The following is a 23,093-nucleotide window of genomic DNA, read 5'->3' on the forward strand; positions in this document are numbered from 1 at the left end:
GTATAAGTGTTACTATAGAGGCCACCAAGGACATTTTCTGGTCGAGCATGGCCCTTATGAACAGTAAAGTTGGGATTAGTGGGAGCATTGTGTGGAGAGTACCTGTCTGAAAGGAGATGAACACGAGGAGTGAAGGCCTGTATTATGATAATTCTTCACAGTGATCTTTCTCTGCCTTGAATTATGGAAAGCATTTGGCCTAGGCTCTAACCTAACCACCCCCACGGTGTCTGCTCATCATTTCCGAGGGCAGACATTTTGTTCCAGCAATTTTTTTTTCTCTCTCTTATCAGAATGGTCTAGGGAAGAAATCAAGGCTGTGCTGTATTACATTTAGTTTCCCATTAGATTAGAGAATGGGCCTGCTGGATAACTCCTGCTTCCCCCCCACACACTTTCTTTACTTCTTCTTTACTCACTCACTCTTCCCTCTCTCTTTCCCACTAAATCATTCATTCCCAGACTTATCCGAGAGTGAAATGGAGCACAGACCAGGCTAGTTAATGGGGTTCTATGAGCCATAAGATTACTTTCCTACCTGAGCTCATTCCTATGAATCTTCCTTAGAGAAGCGACTAAAATAACAAACCACTTCCAGCCATGAGGCAGAGTTACAGGAGGACTGTTAGGTGTTTAGACAGGCTGTGGTTACCATCAGCTCTGTGCTCTCAGTTTCGAGCATAAGCAAGCTCTGCACTTGTCTGATATTTTCTGCCCTGCTTCCGGTGGGACAGAGTCACAAATGTTAACTGGAGAACTCAATTTACATTCCCTGAGCAGTCTAATTGGAGCTGTGGCAAAGATTTTTCTCAATGGAAATCACAAGGTATTGAGTTTTTATTTTCCTCTCTCTCTGGTTCACATCCAGCAACTCCACCATTCATCTTGTGCAGTGTGAAATGAGATTCTGAGAAGTCTCATCACCTCCGCTACTCATAATCTGACCTATTTAGCAGCTCCATTAAACAGAGTTGTCTGCTATTGTCAAAAATTCATCAGCGTTCCATCTGTTTCTCTATTGACTCGGCCCACGCTGACCGGTGACTCCTACACTGGCACCTGAACTCATCACTGTTACGACACATGCTCATACCGAAGTGACTGAATGGGTTGATTGCCAATGTCAAAACAACATATTTGACTGTTCCCACAAAGACATTAAAGCTACAACATATGACTGGTGAAGAGTAACAGGAATAGGTGACCTCTGTCATATTGTTGTTGATGATGTGAAATGGTTGCAGTTTGGTTAGGTTAGGCCAAAAAATAAACTACTTGGTTAGGTTTAGGAAAAGCTCATGGCTTGGGTTAAAGTAAGTAAGCTACCTTAGTAGATACAAGAAAAGTTACCTATGTGTTAGGTCAGTTTAAAGAACTCAGCGATGACCTGGTTTCACACCGGACGCATACAGCAGTACTCTGAGTGAAAGTTCTGTGCTCATTTGTCCCAACCACCAACCCCATCTTCCTACTTCTGCAGACTTTGTCGCTCTTATACTATATTACCTGATGTCCTCCATTGCTCACATAGTAATTACTATGGCCATTAGAGATCCCACTTAACAATAAAATATTGGTCGTACTAAGCTGCTTCTACAGGCTACCTATACAGCCATTTTTCTGCCGAGGACGGTCTTCACTGTTGTCACAGTCACTGTCACATTTTCATAGTATAATGGCAATATCCCATGAGTTGTTTAGTAGAGTGAATTGAATAGGTGATTACCTTTTTTTTATTTTCTGTTTTAACGACTAAAGCTTCCTTTTCTGAATTAAGCATCTCAGGATATTGGTTGTTTTGTGCTTTATAGATTGCAAATATACACATACAGTACCATGTGGTGTAATGTAACATTTTCAAATGCATTTACTCAAACTGGTAAGTAAAATTGTGAGATTCTTTGTACTCCACTGAAGTATTCCACGTCATGCAACTTTTCACTTCTACTGTCCTACTAAGTCCTAAAAGGGACACATTGTACTGTTCACTCCTCTACGTCTGTTTGACCGAGACAATTATTAGTTATAATGCAAATTAATTTCTCTGCGCACTGTCAAGAGAAGGTGGGGCTGGCTATGTGGGTCAATTACAGACTGCCACCTAGGAGACCCAAGTTAGAGTTTTATGTGTACCTCAAAGTCAGATTTGCCTTGTTTTTATATACATTATGGAACTGAACTTACATTTTTATTTTAACCCAAACCATGATCTTTTGCTTAACCTTACCAGATAGTTTTGGATCCTAATCCGAACAAAACTGTGACCATTTTACAACATTAACAGTCTGACACCCAGCATGTTTGTCAGCAAGCTTTATTTTGAAATTCTAACCAGACGTGGCATATTTATTATAGCTTACTTGACTGCAGAGTCGTGCATTTACAAAAGTGAGATTAGAGGGTTACTGTAACCTTTGACCTACAATGTAAACAGCGCCATAGTTTAAGGCTTAGGGCCACAAATGCAAGCTGTTGTATTTGTGAGGGGGGATAACTTGTCTGACGAGGGGTCTCGTTAGGCAACATAAGTGAAGAGACCTGCGTGACTTGACCATGGACGTGTAGGAGCTTTAAAATTAGAAAAACAAAATAAATATTTTGCATACAAGTTATATGATCTGTTCCTGCGCAGTGTCAAAAATCATTTCCATAAATATAACAACATCTTGCCATGTGCTGTCTCATTTCAATGCACCTCTGGTTTACCTGTGCTTGTGCTTGCACATGGTGCCAGAGGTCCGAAAATACCTGTAGGGAATTACATTCATGGTCAGGAAAATAACACCTTGTATAGCTAAAGTGCAACTTGTGCTAGTCTTCGCTTCACCATAAAAAAAGGGCCCTCAGAAGGGAACATGTTGGTAAGAGCTTTTGTCAGGATTGACTGTGCATTTATTTTGAATAAGCACTTTAGTTGAACTTCTTAGAGTTTTATGAGATTTTGTGGAGAAGGCTTGTATCTTGGGACCTCAAATGTGATTGCACAACAAAGTAATTCTGTGTGACAAGGTGCTGGAAAATTAGAAAATGCAGGTGCATGAAGAGAACAAGTGGGGAAAAAAATGCTTACTTTCATGCAGTTTTACTTGGACGTTTTATCTTTCTATTTGGACGATGAAAAAGCAGACAAGCTAACAAAGATGGATCACAAAGCCAAAAACTCCAATAGTTAGGAATTGAACTGTGGTCCTCATTTGGGGATTCATAGAAGGACTTGAGAGTTAACATCCCTATGGACTACTTCACACAGTCTCTCGCAGAGCTTGGATATTGATTCAATTTTACTTTGATTTATGTAACTGCTATGCACCCCAGCCCCAACATCTTCCTGCCTGTACCATTTAAAAAAAAAGAAAACAATGCTTGTTGACAGCTGGCTATATACTCACTGAAGTAAATGAAACTTTTACAGCTTTTACAATTAATTGGCAGCACTCAAGACTAAACTCAGCTCTGTGTCCTTCATGAGTTTCATATTTAATGTCACCATTAGTCACACAAGTAGCCTTATTAGATCCTCCCTCACCATACGTTTAATCTGCATTAGTATAGCTATGACCAGTTTTTTATGACAAATTTTAAAAACAACCTTTTTTAAGCCCACATCTGTCATTCTGAGCTGAAGTGCAGACAAATGTAAACAGCAATGATTTTCAAATGGAGTGCCATTCATCCTCATTCTCATTGTAGATGGAGTGCAGAACATTTCTTTGAACTGTATACACCATTAAAAGCTGTAAAAAAAACTGTACAAAGTGAGTCAGACAACAGAACAATAAACCTACCCAGACATGATTTGGTGTTTGTCAAACAGAAGTTTGAACTCAAACTTTTAAATTGTGAATATATAGCACAATGTGCATGAGACAAAAAAAAACAAAAACTGCATTTACTACACTGAGTGACAATAAGAGGAATTATGTGATAAATTCAACAGTCCTGTAATAAGTCCCACCTTTATAATGGTTATTTTATTTGTCTTCACTGTGCAACAGAGGTTTTGACTCTGTGGTATTTTTTATCATTTTGAAACTTTTTTCATATTTTGCTGCTAAGCATACAGTTTTTCATGTGTAAATATAGTGGACAGAATATTGAGCATGTTAGAAATAAATTTCAGCAAACTGCAATCAATACACCCCAACAAATATACAGCGACGAGTCAAAATACAAACTAAAGTAGATGTTAAGACGGAAAAGAAAAATCATAATTTTGGTGGTGTTTATTACACAGTTCTTGTGGTGTGTTGCATCAAGTTGCATCATACAGGTGTTTCTGTGTTGCTGGTCATTAAGGGTATTTTTGTGTTGCGTTTATTTTTAATTTTTTTTCAAAGCACTCAACAGACTGTTGAGTTGTTCAAAGAGATACTCAACACAGAATCCCCATTTTTATTACACTTTTAATTGATCCAGGTCCCAGACTGTTCTTACAATACAAGTTATTTTTCTTTTTGGAGAAAAATAAATGTTCTGTAGTTTAGTCCTCGAGAGACCCCTAAAAGAACCTGTGAAAAATGTACAATATTTCTAGCTACACTCTGCCCCTATACTACAACAATATAATTTTCACTGCCACAGTACCATCGGCACATCCCCACATACAGTGGCCCAGAAGTGTCCAAACAAATGAGAAATAATAACATAATAACAGAAGCAAGTGAGTCCAGAATTTGAATAAGAAGAGTATATAAACATGAACAACATTGCTCATTTGTGACAATCACATAGTGTTAGTAGTCATAGGTAGCTAGTGAACGTTTCACTTACTCCTCAAACTGACAAAACCTAAACTCTTCCACATGTGTAGGCTAACAGCATAATATATTAATGGCTGATAGTCCACCATGTCCACAACCATTGCCCAATTTGCAAAGACACTGAAATATTGAGATTTGATATTAATATTAAGCTAATGTATGTAATGTTTTGACATGTGTACAGTGTTACAGTGACAGTGAGTGCTCTTTTGAGGGAATTTTCTGAGGAATTTGTGAAGGCAGTTCATAAAATGTATGAGTTTATAGTTGAGAATATAGAAATGTAGTTCATAATGTTATGACTGTAGCCATCACTATTGCCATTTAGAATGCAATGAAGTAAAAATATAAGGTTTCAGAAAAATATAAATACTCCAATCACAGTTTGAGTACCTCAAAATATACCAGTTGCAGTTCTTGATTAACTTAACATTCTCCTCTGTTAGCAGTTCCAACCAGATTGTACAGAAATAAATTTAGGACCACGATGCCCATATTCTCTCTACCAACTGCTCTTAAGCAATAAATGTTAATGTATTTGTAAGCTCTTAAAAAGGTTTTGTTATGAAATACATTTTTATGCCTTGTATTTTTACAAAGGAAATCAGCTGTGGTACATAACGCAGCCCTGACCAAGCTGCTTCTCTGGCACTGACTGTGGGGAGAGAGACTGTGAACTTGGGATGTTTGCAAAGTGAAGTTCAGTCAAATTAATCATTCTGTCAGACAATGAGAGCAGAGCACCCCAGGGCTAAAAGGGAGACAAGGCCTTTCAGCAAGAAGAAGAATACGCTGCGCTACTGTATATGTTTTGGGCTTGTTATTCATTTTCGCTAAGAGAGGCGGAGGCTGGGAGTGGGGGAGGTTATGTAGTGGTGTGCTCTCGCTCTCCCGGTACCGGGGAATATATCTATCGTTCCGGGGAGCCATTTCCCATAAGAGGGGATAAATGGATGTAGCTGAAGGTGAGGACAATGCAGGAACATCACATTTAGAGGCTTATTCATCAAGTTCATAGGTGGTGTCAGGCCTCTACCAAATGTTGCATTTTCACAGCACCCTTGTAAAGGAACTGTTACTGGCCTTGCACGCATCCCAACACTCATCATACGTCATATCTAATTTGTGTCCCCATGTTTATGCTAAAAATAGATAATACAGGGTTGCATTTACAGGCCAGTTGCCAGGATAAAATGTTCGCAGTTATTTATTTTTGCAATCCACTTACGTGTTTTGTACCATGTAGATATTTGTACAAAACGTGCCGTATCGTGTTCATATTACATGTTTATTATTTGAATTTCATATTGGGAGGTGGAGGAGACAGTGGTTCAAGTCTGGGTTTTCAACATTTGTAACTGTGAAACTACTGGATATTTTGAGGGAGACCTCTGGACAATTTCCTGCTGTGTTTGTGGTGAAAGTTTCAATTTGAACTACACTTTCTTACTCCGTTGAAATGAAATGCAAGGTTTTCAGTTAGTACCAGAGTCGTACATCAAAAATGCATCTACAGAGCAAAACAGTGGTCATTCTTGGTATTGGTATCGTAGTGGTGTGACAGTTTGAGAAAAGGTAAGAACCCAAACGCCGAAACACAAGGGAGGCAGGGAGGATAAGGAACAAAAGCGAGCTTTTAAAGAAAAGCTGAATAATCCAAAGAACAAAGAAACCAGAACCAAGAACTGTCAATACCGAAAAATGCAAGTTACAACACAAAAGCTTAAACAAAGTACAACCAAAAGGAAAGTACAAATCAATGAAAACACAAGAACACAAAACACAAAAAAACCCAGAAACATACCACATAGAGAAACGGAGAGACACTGGAGGACGCTTGAGGAAACAGGCTCAGGTGAAACACGGGAATCACACAGGAGAAACACGGGAGAAAACGGAACGAACTGACAAAGACAAGAGGGAGCAGAAAGACTACACACACACACACACACACACACACACACACACACACTAATGAGGGGATGAGGTGCAGGTGGAGTGAAGTGGAGCAACACAGGTGAGGGAGATAAACGGAATAACACGAGAAACAGGGAAGGGGGTGATGGACTGGAAAAGCTAGAGACATAGGAAGGAGGGAAAGACAAAGCAGGTGTGGACAGCAAGAAAACGGGAGGGAAAATTACACAAAAGGAGGAAATGAAAAGCATCACACGACACATGAGGGCAACATACAAAATAAAACAGGAAACCGTACACACAAAACCAGAAGCGTGACAAGTGGATACATTTAAAATATGTCAGGGTGCTTTTTTCGCTTTGACAGCAAATCTCCTGTCAGTCGGCTCTCCTAACTCTCTTAATGTGAAAAATTCAGTGTGACTCCTGTTGTGCTGCGGCTCTGCTGCTGGCCCCGCTGCTGCACGAAGTAGACAAGGTTTCAATAGGTTAGGGAGTAGGGAAAACACAATGTGCAACTGTTCAACAAATCACATTAAAATGCATACAAACTGCTGTTTGCATGTTTGTATTATTATGTTAATAATAGTAATTTAAAAAACACTATTTTTCGAAATATTGTACTTTCTTGTAGTACTTGAATGCTACGAGATGACAACACCAGCAGTGGCCCCAAGCTCATTGGAGTTTGAGAACCCATCTCCAATTGTAAGCTTGTGAACTCACTAGACTGGCTTTTTCCCCCATTTTATTATCCCTTTTCATAAATTTTGCATGCCTTCTCTTAAGCCCCTTGCACCATGATATACGTTGGTCTCATGTCTGAATATAGAGATTTAAGATCATTCTTTAATTTATTATTCCCCTTTGCTGTGAGGGCTAATAATGGTTACAACAAAAACAGAATAGATGTCCAGCAAAATACTTCACATACAACATGCGAGCAAATACAATTAGCAACAACATACTGAGCTTGGCCACTGTTGGACTGAATCCAATGAATAAATTATTACTTTGAAAATGTATTATGGAAACTTAGTTGCTCAGTGAGACTAATGAGAAGCAGGATCGAGCGTCCCTCATGCTACAACCTGATATCATTCCATTCAGCTCACCACTGCTCTTCAGCAGTGAGAATAACAAGGGCTTTCAGCTCCTCCCTCACACGCCAGGTATCAAATGCTGCACATCGCATCATAAATTATCCTGTCAGATTATTACAGATAGATGAGGACAGATTTTTAACGGATTCCTTGTATTAAAAAAAAAAAATTAAAAAGTTGTATCTATCAAAAGGTACCTAAATGCACTTTTGCACTCCTCAGTGCATTAAATAAATAAAGGTCCCCATTTGTAGCACAATGTTATTTTACAGTGAGTCTAAAGTTACACTTAAAAATCTTGTTTGTTTCAACTAATTGCCAGAAACATTTGTCTAGGTATGTGACAGCAGAGTACTTGAATAGTGTTTCCCCATTAATTTCTATCATAATGAAGTGACATGACATGATTAGGGCTGCAATTTACTCTTATTCTATATTAATTAATCTGCAGATTGTTTTCATGAATAATCAATTAATTGTTTAGTCTGTAAAATGTAAAAAAAAAAAAAAACATTGTGAAAAATGCTCATCGCAGTTTCCGCAACCCCAAGTGATGTCTTCAAATTGCTTTTGTTCAACCAACAGTCTAAACACAAAGACTCTTCATTTACTAACATAAATGAAACAAAAAGTAGAGAAATCCTCACATTTAAGAAGCTGGAACCAGCAAACATCTGACATTTGTCTTGAAAAATGACAGAAACAATCAATCGATAATCAAGGTAGTTGGAGATTAATTGTCTTTTGAATGACTGATCAAGGTTCACACAAATGCATCGTAAATGCGTATAACATTTTTTTAAACCTGCAATACACAAGTCTAGTTTTCTGCTTTGACATATCATTATGCGGTAAATGCTGATTGCACAATGTAATGGATATAGAATAATGAAGACATATGTGTTTAGGTTGGTCACCTATACACCTTGCTTTCAATATACTTTTAGTCTGCCACAGGGTGAAATCTCCTGGTAAAAGGAAGGTTCCCTGGTGATCCAGTCAGGCTAAATGATTGAATAAACTCACTTTTTTTTTTTTTTTTTATCCTGAAGACAATAGAAACAATCTAACAATCATCACTATCTTTGCGACAGTGACGGCAACAATAATACCACTTGGAAAAGCTGAGGGGTGGGAAAGTTGTCTCCTGTCACTTTATGTATTAATAAATAAAGTTTATCCTCAGAAATGTGGTAAAATGTGTTCCTAAATGTGCATCATAGCATTCTCCATAGTGGTCACTGACACATATTCTCTTGTGCACCATGCACACAATCTACCACCCTTCACTTGAGGTGATGATAGAGATGCTTCTCCTCGTACAGGTTCTATCATTTACTTTTCAAACACATCCACTTTTGCCGCCTTTCCCTTTTTATTGCCTTCCTTTCATGTCTCCATTTGTCTTTCTCACACGTGCCAGCCAGATCTCTCTCAAACACAGTTCATCTTTTTTCCCTCCCCCTGCCATTTTCCGTTCCCCTCTTCCGTGTCTGTGGTCGCAGGAAATGTGCCTCAGTCGTGAGCATTATCCAGAAACCCTCTGGATGTGCTTGTGAACACGGTGGGGGCAGTCATAGTGATGTATGGCTGTAATCCCACCGCTGCGGTATGACATGGCTGTCAGTTGCCATGGGAGACGAGATGATTTATATTCTGCAGCTCTGCTTATGGCCCGATAAAAGTAACATTAATGTTAAAGGATCGATCCTGCATTCTTATGCAATAATGAGGGGCTCCTGCCACTAATTGGAGCAAATGAAGACACTTTTCAATTCAGTTTTCCATTAAAAACTGTCAAATAATGTGATGTTTTCTAGGTAAAGGAAAAGGGAGTGGAATTATTATTTTCTTTTTTTTCACTCCCAGTCATGTTCACTAAGAATCTGTGCTCTATCACTTCATGCTCTATCTATAATTGATGTGTTAAAAAAGAGGCTGATTTGTCCTTTAACGCTAAGGTGTCTCCCTCTGTAGTCCATGATGAATGTCTCCTCTTTCCTGTTGCAGTTTCATTTACGTGTCATGTTGGGCTTTATCTGCCACTGACTATTTGTCGCTGTTGGTAAGAAGACAGCTCATTGGTCAGTGGAGCAGGATGCATGCATAACATTTGATAGACGGTGCAGTGCATCAAAATGATAAACCTCTGTACATGGGAGACTTCTTCAGGCAGCGGAGATAGGCATTATTGATTTCAGCAGGGGATAGGATTGGTAAATGAAAGAAAATCAATAGAGATGATTTACTGGGCTTTAAAGGAATGCTGTGTGAAAGCAAGATAAAATATACTTATGGCAGTATCACCTTTAGCTTCACTCCAGTGTTTTGAGTGTTTTAAGCGGTGTTAAACCTTATAGAAGACTAGGATTCAGTCAATTAAAAAAACTAAAAAAGCAAATAAAAAAGCAAAAAAAAAAAAAACAAGCAACTTTTTTCAGTTCCTGTAAGTTGGACTTCTTACTCGCTACAAAGTTGAGTGGCAGCCGAACCATTGTGCGCAACCAGTAGAAACATGAGATGAGCCACATGTGTATCTGACACATGAAAACAGCTTATTTTCCACACCTCATCGAGCATGCCACAGGCAATTCTAGCATTGCTGTGCAATGTCGGTCAGTCTGTCATTCAGTCAGTCAGTCAGTCAGTCAGTCAGTCACTCAGTCCACCTCTCTGATCCAGACTGAAATAGCTCAACGGCTATTGGAGAACTGAAATGTTTCAATGTCTGCTAATGGACTGGCACATCTGTGGCCCAGACATACATGGTTCCCAGATGATAGCTGACATGCTGTTGTGAGTAAATTGTCTCAGCAATTGTTGAATTGCTTAATTGTAATCTTCTGGGTGAAGTTCACCTTCACAGAGCGGCTAGCATGTACGCTTAGTGTCTCGTTCAGAAGCTACTTGCTCCTAATACTGGAGGTCCCAAAACAGAACTGTTAAGTTGATAAGGTCAAATTGTTGATATGATATGAATGAACATCACAGTCTCTGTAAAGACATATATAAATGTAGAATCTGTAGGCAAGACATGCAATGGTGGTATGGGAAGTGTTCTGGTTTCCGTTTGTTGTACATTTATTCTCTAAGCAGTATCGTCCTATCAAAATGCAATCTCTGAACCCATTGGCTATCATCTGACATTTATATGCAAGATAAAGTGTCAACAGTGACAAAAGAGGAAGTGCTGGCCTGCAAACTCTGCTGGATACACTGGAGGCCATTTTGGACCTCTGGGCTTCTGGGACTTGAATGACGATGGACAAGCTCGATGGAGCCATTTTATGTTTTTGTTGTTGTTTTTTCCAGTTGTTTTGAATGAAATTTCATTTTTGAGTGAACATGTCCTTTAAACGTTGTTAACCAGCTAAACTATTTACCTCGAGATTTAGAGAGTTTTGAAGATCAATCAGTCATCGTTTACAGTTTCTCAAATTTAAAAAAGTTTATCTGTTTTTTATTGTTGTATATTGACTATATATGTGATTTGGACTATTGGTCAGTCAGAACAAGCACGTTCACTAATCAATAATGAACAATGAAAACAATAATTAGATGCAGGCTTATTGACTAAGCAGCTTTCTTTTCTCTGAACAGAAATAGTTGTCATTTCTAATAATTAAATTGTTGTGTCTGATTGAGTCGGAAGTTGTGACAGCAATTAAATTATTACAAATTATGCCTAAGTAGTCCACTTTTCATTGTCAGAGGGACATTTTACACGTGACAAACAGTTCATAGTTTGAATGATAGAAAAGTATTCATGCAATTGCTAAGTCTCACAGCTTTCTCAATTTTTGATCACTTCATGATGTCGAGGATTCATGCAGATACTGTGCTAATTAATGCAAAAGTGAAGGAATAAAAACTCTGGGAAATAATTGAAATTTTGATGAGGCACTGATCTAGAATAAATTACCTTTCATTGTTTTTAGCAGACTTGATAAACAGCAACAAGGAGTCAAAGCTTCTCTGATTCAGACGCTGCTCCATTTTCATTATGAATGCATCGTTATACTCACTTTAGTCCATCATCTGAATGAGACCATTTTCAGTTTCATGCAGGAACTTTGTGCTACAAAGATAGAACGAAAATTGGTTTTAGATTTGACACAAAGAGGGAAAAGTTGGAGGTCTCAGGAGTATGCCATTGATATGAAAATATATGAAAACGCAAAATGTGCTGCGTATTCAAGTGAGTGGCCTTCATAATCTTCAAACACAGAAGGCTTCAGCCCGCCTTTGACTATATCGCTTCTTCTGAAAAGATTCCACATTAATGTTGCCATTTCCTGTGTGTTTTATGGGGGGGTGAGCTGTAGATAGGGCGCCACTTTGATCTAACACTGCAGACTTTGCTTGCTTCTCTCTCCTGTCATCTAATATAATATTAATATGTATCAAATATTCTGCCTGATTCTTCAGGTAAAGTAAACAAGAATAAGATGTAGGGCCACCCTTTGATCTGAAATTGAAGACTGCAATTTCCTCCACTATAGGAGTAAATAGCACATTAATATTATAGTTTTTTCTGTTTTTGCTCATACAGGTGTGATGCTGAACTACCCTATCACCCAGGACTGCATCCATATGAATAAATGTGTTTTTTGTGTTATTGCAGGTATGGTGAACTACAGCGAGGTGTCTGGCTACCCCCTTGTTCAGCACTGGAGTCTTCGCTCTGTGCTGTACCATGTCAAACTCAATCAGTGGGTCCTCTCTCAAGGTAAATCACTCCACACTTCTGGCAGTTAATTATATATATTTATATATATATCATTCGTTATTACTGATTGTTTATTTATGCTGGAGGAGAGCATGCCCTGGTGTCTGTGGCATAAACTTTCCCGTTCTCCGTGGAGAAAAACAACACCATCAGCTATCAATTATTTATCACATCGTAATTAATATGACACATCAAGGTTAGCAGCTCATCATAACAGCTTGGGTAATTTATTTAATTTTCATTTTTGATCAGCAAAATGATTAACAGGCAGATTGTCTTCTTTTGATTGGGCTGGCAATATCCTTATCTTGGTGCTGAAAGATACTGTATGGACATCTTTACTCATCTTTCAATGTCAAACTGCTTTTAGCTGTTTTTAAACACTTTACATGCACTTAATTTAGATGCCAGGATACAATTGTAGCAGTTAGTTTTTATGCAAACATGTTGATGAAGTTTCTGCAAACACTAAATATGTGCCATATTGACATTTGTACAAAACGTGTCATATCATGTTCACATTACACGTTTATGACCCAACTTTCATATCGGGAGGTGGAGGTGATGATGGTAGAATTACAGGTGACAAGGTTGCCAGGCCAGTGACTGCAGTTTGAGTCTGCTTTTTTTTCAGCATTTGTAAGTGTGAAAAAACTCGATATTTTTGGTAAAAGACCATGGAGTTTCAACATTTGTAGCAACTATTTTTAAGGAAACCTTGGGAACTTCCAGCTGTGTTTGTTATCGTACATTTCTGATGGGAAGATGGGCTTTCTGCAGCCATGTTTGTGGTAACAAAACTGGTGTTTTACATGGCCTTGGGACATCTGCAGCTGTGTTTGTGATGACAAAAAACTGACATTGTTGATGGAAGTCAGGCTATTGCCAGCTGTGTTCGTGATGACCAAAACAGGTATTTTAAGCCAAACCACAATGTATTCCATACCATAACGAAGTGGTTTTTGTCCCTAAACCTGTGACCAGGGAGAGATATAAAATTTGACCATAAAAAAATGGAACATTTTTACTTATATCTGGTTTTGCAGAAAGATATTTTACCAGCATTTATTCTGGTGATCGTGTTGCTGAATTGTATCAGAATAATGTGTATGCAGAAAAACACAAACATTTCTAAATCTGTTCTTAACAGCAACAGAAGCAGTTTTATGGTCATAAAGTTCTTGAACATATAAAGACCATCACCACTGGGCACATTGCTGGCAACACTGTAATGTGTTGCTAAAAGGTTCAAGTTGGGTCCATTACATCAAATTAAACCCTTGTTGAAACAGTCAATTATGGACTGATTGTGGTGGTGCTGTTCAGACACAGCGCTTGGAGAACCCTGAGAGGCATTAAATGGGTGAGGGTCAAGTTCCCTTTAATCGCAAATTAGCGAAATGTCACTTGAAAAGGGCACAAACTAAAAAGCTGCTCAAGAAGCACAACCAAACAAGAGGCACGTGGGGCTTAAAGACACAGCACCTACTGACTATTATAATTCCAACCTCCACTCCTTTGTTAATTGTGTAATAACTCATAATGAGGTTTAATATCCAATGGGCACACTTTGCCCATGGGGTGCTTATGAAGACAGATGTGTCCAAACAAAATGCAAAATGCAGAATGCAAAAAAAAGAAAATATTAATAATAATAGTAACAACAACAAAAAAGTTGTCAAGAGCCCCATAAGGGTGCTAAAGTTAGGTTACTGCCTCACAGTGCAAACACATTACAGCCGATGAAGGAATGGATGTTTCCTTTACCTAATATAAAACATAAAAACCCTAAAGAGATTTATAGATTGTCTAAAGGCAGTTAAAGATGTGCGAATGTCAGAGATGATTTAAGACTGATGGGACATGCCATCGCCTGTGACCAAAACAAATTCATGTTTTTCGGAGGTCTGTTGTCAGCAGCTCATACAGTGCAATACAGTTTCAGTACAAAGCCACAAATAATGTAAGTTTTTATTCACCCAGTCTCCAACAGCCTTCATATACTTCCAGCAATAAATACATGGAAATAAATAAAAGTCGAATGGTTGAGCAAGTCAACCCAACAACAATATAAATTTCAGTATTAACAAATCAGGTTTGTCCCTCCCACCTTTGGATTAAGCACAACTCACTTCCGGTTTAAGCCCCTTTGTAGGTATGGTTACTAGGCTTGTTCGAGTTGAGCCAGGCTCCATGCCGGTTAAGTATGTGTCTGACTTGATCGTGACTCGCTCTGATGTCATGCACATATAGGCAACAACAACCTCACAAGATCGAAGCAGCTGCAGTTTTTAGAGCCAGGCACTACAGTTGCTCTCCACTGACTTCAAGACCCAGGGCATGATGGGAAATGCCTGGCTCTCATCTGGTCTAACAGCTCAGATGTTGACTCAACAATATGATGTTTTATAGAGACATTTTTATTTTTGTTGAATTGTAGAGGTATTATTTGTTTGATTTTGAAGGTTTATTCTGTTAATAGAATATATGTTTTGTGGTAGTTGGGGGCATTTAGTCGTCAGAGAGATTAAACAGCCTACATTCATATTACAAACTGAACACAGTGTGAAGTTGTTGTCTATGTTAACCCAGGACTAAGTTAATTCAACCTATTAAAGTATGTAGCAACACAAAAACTTCTTGTAAGTGGGGTTTGAGAATTCTTAAAAGACTACCTGTGCCAATGTGAAGCCCTGACAGATCATTAATTTTTCTTTCCTCTGTGTTTGACTGACTGTTTTCAATTTATTTATGTAGTTTGAGAGGCACACGATGCTTAGCTGATTTATATACAGCAGCAAATTGATATGAAGCTGATTTACATGAGGATTTATGTAAAACGGATGTTGAGTCGTTGAACAGAAGTCACAGATCACCTGTATAGCATTTTAATAGGCTACCCTGTAAAACAACTGGACTGCGTACAAACTGATATGTGTTGGATAACATTTTAATAAAGAGGAATCAGATCTAGCGTGATGTTGGTGTTTCTGTGACTTGCTCTACAGGCTGGAAGCTGGTGGAAAACTGTGCAACTTGACCCCAGTTTTTTTTCTCTGTCCCCTGTTGCTGCCAGCTGATCTCGTCTGCTTTCCGGCCGAGGCGCAGCTCATATGGTTGAACATACAGTACAGGATGGTATACTTGCTCATCACTGTTAATTAGGATGGGTAATGTACGCTTGTACAAGATTCCCTGCTTTTTAAATTTGAGCTTTTGGAGCCCTTAAACACAGATCAATTCCTTGTAAAGTCTTGTGCAAAATGAACTGGAAATTGCATATTAATATGACTTAATCTATAATTGTAAAACAGCTAAATTGGCTAAACAACACTTTAATATTACTCTGTGTCATAAGTTACTGCAGTATAACCTAATAACATACAGTAATGTTACAAAAGGTGTGATCATTAACAAATGAGATTTTTTTTAGAACAACAGTACATTCAGACTAAGCTATTAAAGTTACAAACATATATTTTTCTCTCTATTTCAGCCCTCCGTCTAAAGACCAAAACACCGTTTATCTCCCCACAGAACAGAGCTTCTCCAAATCAATCTCCAGAGTGTTAATCTCAAAACACCAGCTTGGACTTTAAGTGTGTAAATGGAGCCTTGGAAGGTCGGGCCCTGGATGCTAGTAAAGACGACAACTTTTAGTCATGTCTAACTCGAGATTGATCCTTTTAAATGTCAACATATCTGAAAACAGAGATGATCTCAGAGAGCAGAAGGAGACTGATCAGAGGCTTAACAGACTGACACTTGTCTTGACCACAGTCACAGTGGATTGTGTGGCAGAGTAGTGAGCACAATCGGGGTGAGGTGAGGGTCTGCCAGACATTTACAGATATTCTGCAGAGCTGTTTTTCACTGTGGAGGAATTCCCTTGGTGGTGGTATGAATAAAACTCTGCTATGACTTTTTCAGATCATCAGACTGGGTTCTTACCTCCCAATAGCATAAGGTTCAATAGGACACTTGACAGACAAGGAACATGGATTTTTTCAAGTCATGTCAAGATAACGAAGCAAGAGCAGAAACACTAAGACTCTGCAATGTTGCTTCAATCAATAGGGGAAATGCACTTCATGTCAAATACAATTACTTCATTAGAGAGGTTAGTTCCCTTTAGCTTATACCATGGTTTGGGTGAATATTCGGTTCTGATTGGCTGGAATTTGTGAATTAACTTTTGATATATAGACATTTCTAGAACTCCTCAAGTAGTTCCAGTGACACTGCCTGTTTTCTATTCTCAATTAAGCGGACTGGTTTCAAACCAGGGAAACGAAGTTACTTCTTTTGAAAAACGTTATGTTTTCATCGCAAAACACACGGAAATATATGCAGGCGTTTTTTCTACATTTCTGTTTATTTCTCAGGGAATAATATATGGATCTTGATTAAAAAAATCTGGTCTAAAAAATCTAACATATAGAGTATTCTTAAGAATTCTGTATGAAATTGACAGATTTTCAAGTAAAGTAACGTATTAAACAATATATACAGTAAGTGTCACCCACACTTCTTTATATTGACACCAGCATCTAGGATAAAGCACCACTTGCTCAGAGTGCAGTGGCAACCTTTGAAATGGAACTTTTTATACATTCTACCATTGTCAAAAACAATCGTTAATTACAAAAACACCTGCTTTCGTCATCAGCCTTGTCATGCAATTTCATAAACTTTAAATGTCTAATATTTTATTTCTCGCTAGCATTTTTACTATCCCCTTTCCCAACAGCTATATGCATCTGTAATACCAATATAAGTAATAGTGTTGATTTAACATAGATGATTTTTGACTGTTAAGGACTGTTGTCCCTTAAATGTAATGCTTACTTCTCTGAAGAAACCACATGGCTCTGGCAGTATGTCTTTTCTCACTATGTGATTAATTCTTTCTGTTTTCACATTATATTTTTTCTGATGTTTAATACTTTATTTTCTGTTTGGTATTTCGCAAACAAACACATGACTGAAGAAAGAGATATTTCAAAGAAACGCCACCCAAGGTCTGACTTTGTCATTTCCATGCGTGCTTTGATTTATGAGACTTTTTAAAAACATTTTTAGAATAGGTTAGATATCTGTTTTTAGAGGTAAAAAGTAGATGTCACATGCAAATATGATGATGGATATGGAGACAGATCTAGATGGATACATTAGTGGATAAATAGAAAGCAGGTCATACAGAAATTTGTATTTCACTTTATTTTCCTTGTCTTTTTCTCTGTCTCTCTGATAGCCTGTCACATATCACAAAGCTTTGTACCCATAGCAAGACCAAGGCTTTCTGACAGTGCCTGCCATGGAAACTTCACAGAGTAAGATAACTGTGGATAGGTATTTAGTCAAGCAATACTTCTTCTGAAGGCTGCTCCTGGCTGCTGACATGTCGGGGATTATACTGAATATTTCCTGACGGGTTTCTCAGCACTAAATGCATTATTCCATGAAAATACATCTGCCTTTTTTTCTTGTTATTCCGTTACTTGACTTGTTCTGTTGGCATTGTTTCAGGGTAAAGTAAAATCTGTTGAAATGTTGCATTCAATCATTTTTCCTGGCTTGAAGAGGAGTGTCATTTCATAATTTGGATTTTTGTTGTGTTTAAAGTGCATGCATTATTCATAAATCCATCCTAAATAGTTTCCGTTCTGATAAGTGCAGCTACCCTACTGTAAATACAGCCATGTCACCTCTAATGTGTTTCCAATGGTGCTGCTGTGGTTTGAAAGTGGCTGCCACATCTGCCGAGGATACAGTTTCTATTTCCCCTTCACTCAGGAGCGACTCGGCAGCCTCCTTCTTTTTTTACTCCCATTTCCCACTTTAGCTCATCATATTTCAACAGCCACCGGAGGGGTGAGGCTACTGATTTTTACATCTGATAGCAAAGCCCCCATCGCTCATCCTCACTGCGCTCTCTGTCTCTCACTTCAGTGGCCTCCTAATTTAATTTTAGGGGAGAAGTAAGAGCAAGCGAAGCGTGAGTGCTGAGATATTAATACTGCTTCTCCTGGAAATGATAATGATAAATTGCTATTGCACATTTGCTTTCCAATATTTGCTGAGAGAGAATTCCAGTGAGCACACGGTCATTTTGTTATACCGTGGTCAATGTATCATATCAAACATGCTTTCTCATGGACTTTATTTTATACTTCTGCGGCGTAGTCAGTGAATCCGCTAAAATTTGTGGGGAAATTGTTTCCGATTAAGTCACCATTACTCTAAGAATCCACAGTCTTCTTGACAGAGTTATATATACTGGTTTATAGCAGTCCTTGTATCCCACCATGTGGGTAAAAACCTGTCATTTCAGCTCAGGTCTCTGCTAGGACACAAAGTCCCTCAGGGAAATCCGCTGTGTAAATTAGTTATAAAAAGAATCTTTAACCCTGGGGTTTTTACTGCCACTTATCCTGGTCTAAATAAAGAGGGAAACACTAACCCTTAACCTTTGAATCGTTCTGACGTGTCTCTGGAACGCAGCGACATGTGACAAAGTGGCATGTAAAAAGGCTATATATATATATATATATATATATATATATATATATATATATATATATATATATATATAGATATATATATATACATATATATATATAGATATAGATATATATATATATATATATATATATATAGATATATATATAGATATGTATGTATGTATACGGCTGAGAAAAATCAAAAACACCTACCTCTTAAAAAAGAATTTTCAAGGGGCGCAGTTTAGCTCAGTTGGTAGAGCAGGCGTCCCATGTACAGAGGCTCTGCCCTCAATGCAGCGGCCCCGGGTTCGAGTCCTAGCCTGGGGCTATTTCTTGCATGTCACTCTCTCTCTCTCTCTCTCTCATCCTGTTTCCTGTCCACCTTGAGCCTGTTCTATCAATAAAGCCATAAAAAAAAGGCCAAAAAAATACTTAAAAAAAAAAAAAAAAAAGATTTTCAGGGTGTATCAGAAGATCAGCTGAGGCTGAGCAAACAAAACACATTCCTATAATGTCCCTCTAACCCCAAACTCCCTTTTTTTTTTCCCCTCCTTTGTTTTGTCTTTAACTGAAAGCATTCACCTCAATATTTTTTATCCTCTATCTACCCAGCCTTCAGCTCAGCCATCCATTCTCTGGACGGGGCGACGCAGCGGAGCGACTTTGTCTCCATCCTCAGGGAGTTTGGGAACCACTACGTGCAGGAGGCAGTGTACGGCTTCCAGGAGTCCTGTACCATCTGGTACCCAAACAAACAGGTCCAGAGACAGCTGTGGCTGGAGTACCAGGACATTAGCAAAGGTAGGACACAAACTCACACGAAGTGAGTGCATCTCTTAACGATTATATTCATAAATGGAAAATGAACAGTAAATATTGGCCTGAGCGTCGAAGGTAGAGTGAACACATGTGTTTGTGACTGTGTGGGATGTTTGAGGAACACAGTTTAATTCCTGCAGTTATTTATACATTCATTGACTCTCCAGATTTATTATCTGTCACCCCCACAAAATACATAGAGGCTTATAATGCTGAGTGTGTGTGTGTGTGTGTGTGTGTGTGTGTGTGTGTGTGTGCGCATGTGTGTGTGTGTGTGTGTGTGCGCGCGCGCGTGTGTGTGTGTGTGTTGGGTTGGATTGGATTATTATGTTACAAATTTAGAATTGGCAGGTCTCTTGATCATTCTTCAGCTGCACAGTAAATGCTTGCCAGGAGAAATACTTAAACCTCACATGGGACCTCTTTTACAAAGCTCTTCTCTTGTATCCCTTTTTTTCTTTTCTTTTTTTTTTTTTTTTTTTGGTTGTACCCTGTTGTAGAGAAGTGTAATGGGCTCCCAGTGTGGCAGTCTTTAAGAAATGCTCGAGGCCCTTCAACCATCAGGTGTTTTTTCTTCCCCTGCTCTCTTTATGTAAGAACCCCTTGTGATTTTTATTAGTTTGGTAGATCTTTTATGGGGTTTAGGTTGCTAGAAAACACATTCTAGCACTTTTCATTTCAAGGTTTGTGTATTTAACATCAATACGTTTTAGTCCTGACTGACATGTGTCTGTAGATACTGGAAGCTGGTATCAAATGTCTGATAAGATTCACATCTTTGTTTAGATAATATTATCTGTGTTTGATTACATTCTGCTTCAGACTTTGTTAATAGATATTCAGTAGATTTATCACTATAGGTTAGTGGCAAAAACTTTTTTCAAACCACAGCCCCATAGCAGGGATTTTCTTTTTAAACCCCCAAGCCCTCCCTCACCCTCACAACCCTGCAACATTTTGATAGCCGATTTTAAATTAGACTAAGAAAATAAAATTCCGGTGATCCATTTTCTAAGTCTGTTTATGACTCAAGAACAGGTGAAAAAAATGTTTTGCCAGGATAATCTTGAAGTTAAGTGAGTCACGGAAATAGTAATAAAGCATTTAACTAATTGTTCAATACCTACCCAATACATAGGTATTGGTAAATTAGTTTACAAATGAAAGTATTCATCTTTTAATAAATAGACTAAATTACAAAGTAATTTTTGATAATAATTTGATAGTAATTTGATATTTTAATGGGCAATATAAAGAGGAATTATGAATAGAATTTACAAATGAAATATGAATCAATCAATAAATAGTTCAAAATTAAAAAGGGATTTACAAAAACAACATTTAACAGTCAATAAGTACATCATTTACAGATACATTAATGAATTCATAGATACATAATGGAATTTAAAAATCTATTTGAAAATGCTGTTTAAAAAGACAAATAAATAGCTGGATCCACAAACTGAATTAAGAATACCGATTTAAATCAGGCATTTAAAATGGTTATTTCCTTTTCTATCTGTATTTCCATTTACCCGCTGCTTTTCCTTTTCCTATTAGCTATTTGATTTGCTTAGTCATTTAGCTTCCCCTTTTAGCCTCTCCACTTAGCCTTTCCGTGACACTTTGGTCCTTGAGCTGATAAACAAGGTAAAACAATGCAAATTAGCCGATGTAACAAGCTCTCTGATTGGTTATTGTCATCTCCAGTATTAATCATTTCAAACATCCCTGCTCACCAGTAGATACATTTTAAAAATGTTGAAACTCGCTCGCGCTGAGAAATAATTCTTCATCACACATGCTCTCAGTTGTGAATTCAGCTGCACTAATAGCTATTAATTTACATATTTAATAACCAGACAGATACTGCTTGTTCAATGACCTGTTCCCAGGTAAGAGTTCCTGTAAGCATTCATGTGCAGCAGCACTTCTATTTAATATAATTCTGCCAGATTCATTAATGTAAATGACAGCTTTGCCTTTTCTTCAGTTGTTTCATTACAAAGATCTAATTATGGTGGCATATTGCATCTGTTTGTTGTCTACACTATACATGTGACACATTACAAGCATTGTAATGCCACAATGCGTTTACCTTCTGTTGGAGTGTCACATTGAAGGAGAGTGTGTGCTGTGTAGCTCATAGTGTGGCTTTGCACTATAATCAGTATTGTTCTATCTAGAGCAATTACCGTAAACTACACAAGCACTCTCCAGAAGCACTTGAAGCACTTGTGCTTAAATGAACAATCAAAGAAGCAAAATGTCTTTGCTTTTTGTTTTATTACTCCAAATGCCACCATATGTCAGCCATCCATCTTTTTTTCACCTGTTCTTCTTTCCCCAGTAAGTAGCAGCAGAGATAAGTAATAGCCCGCCTCTCCCTGCCGTTTCACCTCAATGGCTCTAAACTGTCCATACTCGTTTCCTTTGTTTGCCTCTGCCACTTTTCCTTCCTTCCCTCACTTTGTCCAAGGACACCCCTGCTGCGCTGCACTGTTCACTCCCAGTTACCTCTGCGCTGACAGATGGCATTAGATGACTGAGTTTTCCCACCCCCATGAAAAGTGCATTACTCTTCATTTTCAGCCGCCTCTGACACATAGGTTGCAGACGATGCTAAACGATTCAGCACAATCAAAAGAATGAAGTGCTCCTCTTCTTCAGCCTCTTCTTTGTAAACTGTAACTTTGTCGGTGCTGTAGTGACTAAGTCCTATACTTTAGCCGCTACTGGTTCTAATTGGGCGGAACTGATTGATCAAAATAGTTGGCGATTTATATAATTGTGAAGCAGCGAATAGATCAATTGATTATTCGTTGCAGCTCTACTACTATTCATAGTACATATAATTGCGTAGAATTTTCATGTAATTCATATTACTGGTACTGCTTTTCACTTTGCTGACTGCCATGACCAGGCTGTGGATGTAATAGTGTGACAGCCCTCTCCGCCCTATCTGCCTTTTTCTTGTTTCCTGTGGCTGCTGTCTTTAAAGAAGGCCGTATTTTCCTCAGCCTACATTCCTGTTATCTGCCAACACGTCAAAGCCACAATAAAAACATCGGATTTAGCCCATGTGGGACTGAAAGATCTGATTTTCTGAACTGGTACGAAATCTATCCACAATCTTTTTCTCCTGTCAGACAGGGCATGGTGATTACATCGGGCTGTGAAGATCTGAAATGATTCAATCTAAGTGGGTAACTGTTTCAACCTGGCCCAGGACCATCCGTTTCTAGGAAATGAAATAGAT

The 23,093-nt window shown here is 38.3% G+C and overlaps 1 protein-coding gene across 1 annotated transcript in view; it reads left to right on the plus strand.

The window, feature by feature from the left end:
• Positions 1-23,093, plus strand: part of astn1 (astrotactin 1) — a 413,206-nt gene that overhangs the window by 238,147 nt on the left and 151,966 nt on the right. The window contains exons 16-17 of the mRNA XM_073491141.1: positions 12,405-12,509; positions 19,628-19,816. Coding sequence (XP_073347242.1) covers positions 12,405-12,509; positions 19,628-19,816 — 294 coding nt within the window. The remainder of the gene's footprint in view (positions 1-12,404; positions 12,510-19,627; positions 19,817-23,093) is intronic.

The sequence above is a fragment of the Pagrus major genome, chromosome 21 (genome assembly GCF_040436345.1).
Source record: "Pagrus major chromosome 21, Pma_NU_1.0".
NCBI lineage: Eukaryota > Metazoa > Chordata > Actinopteri > Spariformes > Sparidae > Pagrus > Pagrus major.